Genomic DNA, 11,400 nt, shown 5'->3' on the forward strand with positions numbered 1-11,400 from the left:
CCCAGCACCCACCTGTGTCCCAGCACCCACCCCCCTGTGCACACCCTGCAACCCCCTGACACCTTGCTCTGCATCCCACAGTCCCCGTGCTGAACCCCAAATCTCCCTCATTAACCAGGGAAAGGCCGGAGGTGCCTTCTTTATCCCCCCCCCCCTTCCCAAAACCACACCCCAGCTCAATCTGGGGGTGTAGCAGTGGGGACAGAGACCATCTGAGAGGTCTCCATGGCAAAACAGTGGAACATTTGGTGTTATTTATTGAAGTCAATCCCTAAAATCCCCCCAAAGCTCTTCAGGGAGCTCCAAGGACATGAGAGGAGCAGACAGGGCCCTTTGGTGGCTTTGCTTAGGAAAATCAAGGTATAAACAGTGTTTTGATTTGAAAGATCTCCCTGCAAGCAAAATATGGATCATTTTGCTTCCAGAATCTTGTTCAGCTCCTCCAGCATCCCTGGATCCCCACAGATCCCTCACAGATCTGTCCTGTGTCCAGTAAGGATGGATTCACAGGAGGGAGAAAACACTGTTCCAGCACATCTGAGAGAGCTGAGCCATCTCAAACCTGGTGTTGAGAGCACAAAGCATTTTCCTCCAGCCAAATCCAGCTGGGGAAGCAGAGTCCCTGGGTTCTCATTAAGCACTCAGTCCTATTAGGCAAGTCCTGATTAGCTGGGCTCACCCTCTGCTCCCCCCCTCCGTGGTATTGTTTAGCCTTGGAGCCATGGGCACAGAGCTGCAGCCTGGGCCCTGCCTTTTACAGGAACACTGAAGGCACCAGAAAGGGATTTGCAGCAAACCAAATTTAATTAAAGGAGGAAAAAATAACCAAAGTTTCAGCTTGGGGAAAAAAAAAAAAAAACCAAACAGACAAATAACAACAGCCCCGGGGCAAATAATTCTATTTTCTTTAAGGTCCGAGTATTGTGGCTCAATGTTGTTGGAAGTGAAAAGATGGTTTTTCTGGGGAAATCTTTTTTGATGAGGGGGGTGGGGAATGGGGTGGTGTTACATCATTTTGGAGCTGGAGGGAATGTTTTTCTCAAAACCAGGCACCCATGGACAATGCTCAGAAATTGGGCTGCTGGAAGGTGAGATCCCAGCAGGGCTGGCTGGGCCAAGGCTGCTGCTCCACACTGTTGGTACAACTCCATCCTGCTTTATTTTATTTCACCTTGAAAGAAGGACAAGAGTGACAAGCCAAGGGGACAGTGCCAGCAGTCAGGACAGCCACGTTCCCAAGCCCAGGCACTCGCCTGGGTATTGTTTAATTTCTTAGGGACGTAGCCTCTGTTCCTGCCTGATTGCTCCTTTCTCCAGATCACCAGAGTGGCACAGCCAGTTCTCCTGGGGAGCCCTTGGGTCACTCCCTGCATTGTCAAAATTCATGCTTGGTTCCTGCTCCCATGTTGCCCTTGAGAGCTCCTCTCACCTGTGGCATTGAGCTCTCCTGGGCTGGGGCATGACCCTCCACCTCTCTAAAGTGATGGAGAGGGTTTCCTTAAGAAACAAAATGGAAAACAAAAGGTTCACAGGAGGCAAATGAACAGAAATTTTCTATTCCAGAGCAGGCAAAAGCACTGGACAATCTGTCCAAGTGGGATGGAGATATCCCCTTGCTCAAGCCCTTCTGGAGGGTGGTTGAAGCCCAGACATTGGTGATGAGACCCCCAAAAGCTGGGCAGATCCTGGTCTAGCTCAGGATCATTCCTCATCTGAAAACAGTTTCATGGGAGATGCTGCAGAAGGAGCAGAGGATCTGCCCAGGTCTCCTCAAGCATTTGGGACATTTGAAGATACCATCAGCAGGTAGCCTGGAGCAGCTGGTCCATTGCCCCTCTGCCAGCTGCAGTTTTCCAGGGTTTGGACTGGCCCAGGTATCCGTGTTGCTCCACACAGAGCAGTGACCTGGGATTTGTGGGATCTGTGCACCCCAAGGCTTGATCTGAGGACAAACCAGAGTGTGGAGTAACCAGGTCACCCCCCTGAGCACAGCTCCAAGGATACAGCACCAAAATCAGGACTCAGCACCATGGTGGTGACAGCTGGAGCCACTTCTACCAAAGCCCCAGGGTCCCCTTGTGCATCCAGCGTGATCTGGGGCATCTCCCCTCACACACACCTTTGCACATGAAGGCACCATGGGATATTTACAGGTCAATGACTCTTCTCCTGAAGAGGGCACGACCCTGACAGTGATTTTCAAACATTCCCCGTGGCCCAGTGATGCCTGGGAAGTAAAAGGAGATGCCCACAGCCATGGTCTCATTCCTCCAGGAACTCACTGTGCACTCCGCCTCCAGTGTCCCAGAGCTCCCCATTTCATTCCCACTGGCTCCCAGTGCAATGCCACAGCAGCATCAGTCCTGCACCTCCCTCTCCTCTCCACTCATCATCCCTGGAGGGACTCAAAAGTCGTGTGGATGTGGCACATGGGGACATGGGTTAGTGGTGGCCTTGGCAGCGCTGGGGAATGGTTGGACTGGATGAGCTCAGAGCTTTTCCAGCCTTAATGATTCCATAACACAGGCACTGGAGGTGTACCTGGAGCTTGGGCAGCATCTCCCTCTGGTGGCAAAGGGACAAGAAGTTTTGGGGAGAAACTCCTCCCCAGTGTGATTTTCTCAGTCTGGCAGCATTGGGAAAATCTGGAAGTGCACCAGGTCATTGGGCCACAGAAGATGGGAAGGGTGGGGGAGGGTGTCTGAAGCTGTGATTTGCTGCTGGAGTCCTCCTACTTCAAACAGGGCTTTAGAATTCACTAAAGAATAGGTTTAGATGGGATACAGGGAAGAAATCCTTCCCTGTGAGGGTGGTGAGGCTCTGGCACAGGGTGCCCAGAGAAGCTGTGGTTGTCCCATCCTTGGAAGTGTCCAAGGCCAGGTTGGATGGAGCTTGGAGCAACCTGGAATGGTGGAAGGTGTCCCTGCCCATGGCAGGGGATTAGAATGAGATGATCTTTAAGGTCCCTTCCAACCCAACCCATTTTGGGATCCTCTGATTAAATACAGGTTATTTCTACAGGCAGAGACCTGTGGCTCAGTGCTGGGACTGTACCAGCAGGCAAGACTTGGACCCTGGGTGCAACAGGGCTCTCACACAGGCTGGAAGCCCTTAAGGACAGACAATCCATATTATCCCACCTGATTTCACATTGCTCCCAAGGAGAAAGTGAAGCATGGCTCTCCTGTGACCAACTCTCATCATCAGGGAGCAAAGCTGTGGGAACACAGCCCTCACACAAACACCCTCATCCCTACCCCAGTCCTCTGCACCCTCTGTCCCCAGATTCCCCCTTTCTCTTTTGCCATTCCTTGATCTATCCAGGATTTCCACAACCACCTCATCTGAGGTCAGAGGTATCAGCTCATGGTGCACCCCTGCACTGTGGATGTGCTCTGAGAAATCAAATCACATTTAATCACATTTATTCCTGACTCCTGTGCACAAAAGTATTCTTTACTTTCTCAAAATTGTCTGTTTCTTTTCTGACTGGCCTGTGGGACAGTTTCATGATGGCTGAATCTTTTTCTAACACCCAACCTTAACCTTCCCTGACACATTTTCATGCCATTCCCCCAGATCCTGTTGCCCAGGCCCCTTCTTCACCCTCCCACTGGAAACCCCGACAGGCAACTCATCCTGGGGCTGCAAGAGCCAAGAGTGGGAAGCACTCAGAGCCCTCCACACTGATTTTCACCCCCAACACGAGACACAGACACAGCAAAGGCTGGTTTGGGGTATTTTCAAGCATAATTATATATTATAAAAAGTAGAAAACCAAGCTAGATAAAAATTCCTGCAATGGCCCGGCAGCACTGCTGCCTTCTCTGTGATCCACACAATGAGAAGGGCTCTGGAAAAGCCTCTGGAATTGCTCCTGCCTGCAGAGCACAGGCACAGCACAGGGGGCTGGGATCCAGATGGAGACAGGGAGCCTTCATCCCCTTGGAATGTGGCTTCACTCCATACTCAGCACCAGCTGGGTTTTCTGTGCCCCAAGGGAACATCTGGCTGGGTCAGCCCTGAGCAGTGAATGCATCATGAAAGCTTTTTTTTAACAATTAATCACATGCCTGTGCCCTCCCTGCTGCCTTTCCTGCCCTGTGGCAGCAGCAGAGTCCTCCCCACAGTGGACAACAGCTGGAGAGCACAGCCAGATGTGCTCCAGACTGCACTCAGGAGCTTGGTGGTGAATCCAGCAGATCACACCTCAATTGACATGTTAAGCCATGTCCTAGGCACAAACCTGTGCCCTGGGCACAAATCCATGCCCAGCCAGCTTGGTGGGAAGCACTGGCTATTTCTGAGACCAAGGTATTGATGGGTTTAGTTCCTGGCACAAATAAACCTTGCCTGCACTGTGGGTTTTATGGTGGGGGTAGAACTGGTTTGAGATTTGGCCTAAGTTTAGGTGGAAGCATCCAGGTAGATGTGGAAAATAACCTGGTAACCTGGTCTAGTGGAAGGTGTCCCTGCATGTGGCAGGGGTTGCAACTGGATAAGATTTAAGGTCCCTTCCAACCCAAATAATTCTGGGCTCCTGTGATCTGCAGCTGGAAGGGGACAAGGAGGAGGCTGGAGAGAAAAGACCATTTGAGGAGGCAAGACAGTAGGACATGGCTTTTGGTAGTAATTCCAGGTTCTGAGGTTCTGGTCTGCAGCAGGAAAAGAATCTGCAACCCTTTGTGACTCCCAAAACTGGAGTTGGCAAAGGCCTCAAGATAAACCTGGTGGGGAAAAACAATCAAGCAATGCTGAGCCTTACTTGAGGCCTTACTCGAGGCCTTACTCTGCCCAGAAAGGACATCCAAGAGTAAAACCCATAATTTTTCTGATTTAGGCACTTATTTGTCCTGAGAAAACTGCTTTGGCCAGCACTGCAGCCCCTGGAAACAGCAACCAGATCTCCACACTGGGACAGGCCAGCAGCTTGTGCAGGTACTGGTTTAAGGACACACCTCAAGTCATTGTCACAAATACACCAAAGGCAGAAGGCTCCAGCTGCCTGGCAGGTCTGTGACATAAATAAGCTCAATAAATAACCAGCCCTGGACTTTTAGGGCTTTTTAAGGCTTTTGAAGTTCTTCAAGACTGCCTCTAGAAGATGTGCTGGGAGGGAAGGTGATGTCCCAGTGATGGAGGAGCACTCTGCCCCATGGCAGGGGCACTGTGGGGACAGTCTTTGTCCCACCACCTCCTGCCATGCCCTGTTGATGAGACAGTCACCCCAGGGCTGGCCCAAGGTGACATTTACAGGGTCACTCTGGTCACCCAGACAGGTCTGTCCCCTCTCCCAGCTCCCCCAGTCCTCGCTGGGAGCATTTAGTGCTGGCCTTGGGGGTGGAGGTGAAGCACGGTGACCTCAGCTTGCTCCTCACCACAGTCCCCTGCAGGCCACAAGGGTGGGTGTCCCAAAGGTGATGGCACCCCACGAGGGCAGCCTCTGTCCCTGTGGGCTCTGAGCCCTCTTTGGGGAGACCTGTCACCCCACAGCTGCCCGTGTTGCCAAAGGAAGAGCTTCTCTGCAGACACTTGTGGGCACAAGCACCCAGGATTGGGCTGATGCTGGGCATCCCAAGGGACAAATTCCCTCCTCTTCCTCCTCCTCCTTCTCCCAGGCAGCCTGGAGGAGGCTGAGCTTTGCTGTCCCGTTGCACCAGGGCCATGCTTGTGGCTGTCCCTGTCCCAGGGGAGGTGATGCCTCCTGCACTTGCACTGAAATACACAGAGGAGCTCTCAGTGGAATCTGGGGAGAAGCCATTGGGGTGGGATGTGGATGGGGGAAAATCAGGCTCCTGCCCTGCTCCATCCTCCTGTGCCATTCCCAGAGCACCAGCACTGGCTTTGATGCCTCCTCCATTCCCCACTGCCAGTCCAGAGGGATGGATGTCTCTCATGGGGAGGGAAAGGTTTGCCCCAGGCTCAGCACCAGGGGGTTTCCCCATCATCCATCCTCCAGGAAAAGCCTCTCCCACGCCACCATCTCCAAAAGCCGCGTTGATCACGGACAGATCTCCTGTCTTCAAGGCCAGCTTCACCAGCAGCCAGTGGTGATGGTCTGTCCAGCTGTCCTCCAAACCCCCTTTGGACTGCAGCAGTGATGAGCTGGTCTCCTTTTTGGGCTCTGTCTTGGTCCCTTCCACTGGCAAGGACTCCTCATCTCCCAAAGTCCCTGAACTCTGCCCAGCTTGGGAGCTCTCTCCAGACCCCTCCTCATCCCCAGCTGCTGCAGAACTGCACATTGTCTCCAGGAATCCCTGCCAGATCTCTGTGGACTTGGGGTGGAGCAGGCTGTAGTAAATCACCAGAGCCGTGGCACCTGGAAAGGAGCAGAAAAGTGTCACTGAGGAGTCCCAGCAGCATTTTGGTCAGCTGTGGAGAAGAGGACAGATCTTGAGGCACCTCCAGATCAACAAGACCTTTGCAGAGATGCTGCTGAGAATCAGGTGTATGAGCAGCACATCTTTCCAGCATTTATGGGGATGCAAGAATCCCACTTGAGCAGATTTGGGCAAAGGAAATGCACACTCAACCCCAAATTTAATCTGGATTAATTTGCAGACTGAAAGTTGCCCAGCAGGGAAATGTGTGCTGAAGGAAACCTTCCATGTCAAGCATCCCCATCCTCTGGACTTTAAACCAGCAAGTTTTTAAGAACAGCTTCCTACTTATACTCTAAACTCATCCAAGACCACAGGAATTGCTCCTTTTCCATCCCATTTCTTTAACATGGTTGATCTGAGGGTCTGAGGAGTTGCACAACTTCCCTCTGCCCCCATCCCTCTGGGAAAATATGACCCTGCTTGGCACAGAGATGCTCCAAGGGCTGGATCCCTTCTGCTCTGGAGCCAGGCTGGGAAAGCTGGGGGTGTTCACCTGAAGAACAGAAGGATCCAGGGAGAGCTCAGAGCCCCTTCCAGGGCCTAAAGGGGCTCCAGGAGAGCTGGAGAGGGACTTGGGACAGGAGTCTGGATGTTCATTTCCTGAAACTACTCTCAAAATGTGCAATCCAGGCTCTGAAATCAATGTTCTTACCTATTAAAGACCCTGACATGATAGCCCCAGTCACAGTCAGGCTGTTCCTCAGCTCTACCTGCAGGAACCGGGTGCCCAACAGCAGCAGGAGCGTGTTCTCCATCAGCATTATCTGCAAGGCAGAGGGCAGAGACTCATCACTTATATCCTTCTGATGGCTTTAGATGTGCCTCTCACAACAGAAAACACCCATTTTCTAGATTTTCATAGACTTTTAGAATCACAGAATGGTTTGGGCCAGAAGCGACCTTAAAGCTCATCGTATTATACCCCCTGCCATGAGCAGGGATACCTTCCACTACCCCAGGTTGCTCCCATCCCCATCCAATCTGGCCTTGAGCACTTCTGTTATATTTTCCAGCTAATTTATCACTTAAAACAAAGAAATTGTCAAACTGAACTTTCTGGAAGGTCTTCACCTACTTTTTACCACTGACATTGTAAGGCTGCCCCTAAAGAATCAAAGCCGGTGCAGAAGACACATCCACCTTGGTGACCACGCAGCTTTGTCAGGACACAGCAAAACTCTGGATTTTGAGCAAGTGGTGATGTGAGAGACGAAAACGGAGAGTCTGAAGCTGTTGCTCATCCCCAGCAGCTTCATCCATGTGGAATACAAAACAATTCCAGGTACTCACTGCATAAAACACGACCACCCTGGTCCTGGAGGGGCCGGGCCGGACGTTGATGTAGCAGAAGATGTAGACAGCTCCCAGCAGGCAGTTGAAGAGCCTCCAGCGGCACGGCTGGGCCACGATATCTGTCTGCTGGGCCCCCAGCCAGAAGGACATGAGCAGCCAGTGCACCCCTGCAGGGAGAAAGGACTGGATTTGCAAAGCCATGCCCAGGGGAGGCTGCAAACCTGAGCATGGCAGGGCTGACATTGTGTTGGAACCCAGGACATTCCTCTGACTGCCCTGGATTCTGAGACCATGGTATTGATGGGTTTAGTTCCTGACAGGGGGCTCAGAGACCTTGGCACAGAGTCAAGAACACCTGTGCCTTTGATTTTAACCCATGGAAACAATTATCAACTTTGTGTGAGGATTTACAAGCCACAAGGGTTTGAGTAGAATGTTAGTGAATTATCATGGGGTGAAAATGTAGAATTTTGGGGTTTTTAGAATGGGGGTTCAAGAGGCAAGATGGAGGAATCTGGGCATGTCCTGTCCTTCTTCTTCTTCTTCTTCTTCTTGCCCTCCATCTTCTGCTGTGATGGTGGCACTTTTGGATTGGTTTAAAGTAGAGACAGACCGTCTAACATAGGTGATAGGTATTGGAAAATTATTGTAAATAAAGTACACGTAGTTTTTAGTATAAAAAGATAACACTGCCCCAAGGGTGGTCAGTGTACCTCAACCTGACCTGCTAGACAGACCTCAGCAGGTCCAAAAAATAATATGATAGATAAGAGAAAATAAACAACCTTGAAAACCAGAGCTGAGGAATCTCAACTTCTTCTTTGGTCATGGGGCTGGGAAAAAAGACTCTTTAATACCTCGGGAGCCATTCCAGCAACACAAAACCTTGGGAGAACATTGGGGTGGGATGTGGGGAACAGGATCTCAGGTCTTACCTGCCACAGCAAAAACCCAGAAGGAATAGAGCCTGGCAAAGAGCACCAGGGCCAGCACCCGGGTCCCCAGCATCCCTGTCCTCCAGAGCAGCAGGCACAGGATGACAGCAGCTGGTGGGCTCAGGTGTCCAGGCTTCAGCAGGAAGGTGAAGTGGCTGTAGGAGACCAAAGCCCAGGCCAGGGACAGCAGGGACAGCCCTGCACTGACACCTGTATGGGGACAGGGGCAGTCAGGGCTCTGATGGAGGCCCAAATGCACAGCAGGGCCAACTCTCTGTGTTAAGGAGGTGTTGGTAGCACAGCACCCCCACACAAGCCAGACACCCCTTGATCCTGCCAAGTGAATCACAGAAAGGACCTTAAAGGCCATCTAGTCCAGTCCCTTGCAATGAGCAGGGACATCTTCCACCAGACCAGGTTTCTCAGAGCCCTGTCCTGTGGTCGTGACAGTTTGGTCAGAGGCAGAAAGCCAGATAAACTTTCCCCGGAATTCTTATGGGGACTTTTGAGAAGGCCGAGAGAAAGAATTAAAACAATCTTGCAGCTGGTGTTTTGAAGAGTTGTTTTCTCATAAGATGTTTACCAAAGGGTGTCTTCTTAATTAGCCAATGGTGATGGGGTGTTGATTAAATGACCAATCAGGTCCACCTGTATCAGAACAGTGTATAAAAAGGAATGGGTTTCCAATAAACTTGGGATTAGTCTGCTGAAGGGAGTTACAGTTTATGTGTCACTTCACTTCATTCCTGACTCAACAGTCAACCTGACTTGAATGTTACCAGGGATGAAACTGGAGCACTTCAACTAAATCCTGCTAAATCTGGTCTCTGCGTGCTCAGCATCTCCCTGTGGATACCCTCTGAGTATCCAGAGTACCCTCTGAGTATCTCCCTGTGGATACCCTCTGTCTCCATGGACAGAGCTCTGCAGCCCCAGGGCAGCTCCAGCCCGGTCACTGCTATCGGACCAGAGATGGACAATGAGCAACTGTGACCTTGCACATGCCATGACTCCACACTGCAACCTCCCTCTTTGCACACCTGAAAGTTCACCTCTGGGGCAAAGCAGCCACCTTTGCATTCAGCCACAGCAGATCTTTCAGCCAGGCTTTTCCCTGCTGCTTCTCATCGAGGCTTCCCAGTCCCTCTGCAGCACATCCCTCCAGGGAGAACACGCACATCCCTCACCCAAACGCATCACCCCTGAGCCATCCTCCTGGGAACTCACCAGGGATGAAGCCTGCTGGGTCCACGGCCACCACGACATAGGTCTGGAGCAGGAGGTGAGGCAGGGTCTGCAGCAGGGCCTCCAGGAGCCGCAGCACACAAACATCCCCGAGCTGAGCCAGCAGCTCCCCGGCACCGCCGCCCGCCTTGGCCGCCGCCCGCAGAACATCCCAGTACCTGCGAGAGCCACCGTGACGGGATGCCCACCCTGGCTGGAGGAAATCTGGGGCTGCAGCCGGGTTGTGGGGGGTGGGTGGATAGCGGGGAGCGTCTCTCACCTCTTCCAGAGGCCGAGCTGCAGGAGGTGGAGCGCCAGGAGGCAGCAGCCGGGTGCGTGTCCGTCTGCCCGGAACCAGAGGATGCTGAGGAGCTGAGCGGCGTAGCCGGGCACCAGGCAGGCCGTGGTCAGCCCGAACCAGCCCAGCTGCCCCCGGACAAGGTAGTGGATGATGGCACAGAGCCCTGGAGAAGGGCAGAGAGGCGGTGCTGAGGGATGACACAGCCACACCCCCCCCCCCCCCCCCCCCCAGCAACTGAGCGGTGCCATTCATAACCAGAGAATCCCAGAATGGTTTGGGTGGGAAGGGACCTTAAAGCTCCTCTCATTCCACCCCCTGGCATGGGCAGGGACACCTTCCACTATCCCAGGTTGCTCCAAGCCCTGCCCAACCTGGCCTTGGACACTGCCAGGGATCCAGGGGCAGCCACAGCTTCTCTGGGCACCCTGTGCCAGGGCCTCCCCACCCTCACAGGGAAGAATTTCCTCCTCATATCCAATGTAAACCTGCTCTCTGTCAGTTTAAAGCCATTCCCGCCATAACTCCATCTCCCAGCCCCTCTCCTGGGCTTATCTCCAGCTGCCGGCTCCCGGTGGCTTTGTCAGCTGAGGCGCAGCCACCGCCACCGAGGGGCCCGGCCCTCAGGAAGGCTCTGATAAAAAGCTCGGGCTCCAAAATAAACAAATAAATAAATAAGCGGGGAAAAAAAAATCCATTTTTCAAATATGAAGAAAAAACCAAAACCAAGAGGACTGTTGGGCCCGCGGGGATGCCGGGAGCAGAACCACGCATCTCCCTAAGCGCGGGGCGCAGGGATGGACCCCCCCCTCTCCCCGGGACACGGAGGTGATTCGGGATGGCCGCAAAGGCGTCACTGTCAGCATCCCATCCGCCTTTCCAGCATCCCATCCGCCTTCCCCCTCCCCTCCGCCGGAGCGCAGCCCCGCACGCCCCCGCGCATCCTGCGCGCATCCTGCGCGCTCACTCACGGGCGCCGCTCTCCGCCGCCAGCAGCGTCAGGCTGAGCCTGGGGACGGCCCCGCGCATCCTGGGAGCAGGACGGGGAGGAGGAGGAGGCGGAGGAGGAGGTGGGAGGAAAGGGAGGAGAAGGAGGAGGAGGAGGAGGAGGAAGAAGAAGAAGGAGCCGCCGGGGCCGGTCCCGCTCCGCCCGCCCTCACCGGGCACCTCCCCCAGTGTCCCCTCCCCGGGCAGTGTGACATCACGGTGCTTGCGCCACCCCCGGGGGCTTGGGGACACAGAGACCGAGCATCCGAGACCCCTGGAG

The 11,400-nt window shown here is 53.4% G+C and overlaps 1 protein-coding gene across 1 annotated transcript; it reads right to left on the bottom strand.

Moving 5' to 3' along the window:
* Positions 1–3,731: 3,731 nt before the first annotated feature.
* XKR5 (XK related 5) lies at positions 3,732–11,197 on the bottom strand. Its single transcript, XM_036381202.2, has 7 exons — positions 11,105–11,197; positions 10,116–10,299; positions 9,839–10,014; positions 8,612–8,821; positions 7,674–7,843; positions 7,036–7,147; positions 3,732–6,319 (listed from the first exon to the last, which is right to left on the bottom strand). Exons 1-7 carry the CDS (start codon positions 11,160–11,162, stop codon positions 5,268–5,270), a joined length of 1,962 nt encoding a protein of 653 aa, XP_036237095.1. The 5' UTR covers positions 11,163–11,197; the 3' UTR covers positions 3,732–5,267.
* Positions 11,198–11,400: the final 203 nt, after the last annotated feature.

The sequence above is a fragment of the Molothrus ater genome, chromosome 3, assembly GCF_012460135.2.
Source record: "Molothrus ater isolate BHLD 08-10-18 breed brown headed cowbird chromosome 3, BPBGC_Mater_1.1, whole genome shotgun sequence".
Taxonomy (NCBI): Eukaryota; Metazoa; Chordata; class Aves; order Passeriformes; family Icteridae; genus Molothrus; species Molothrus ater.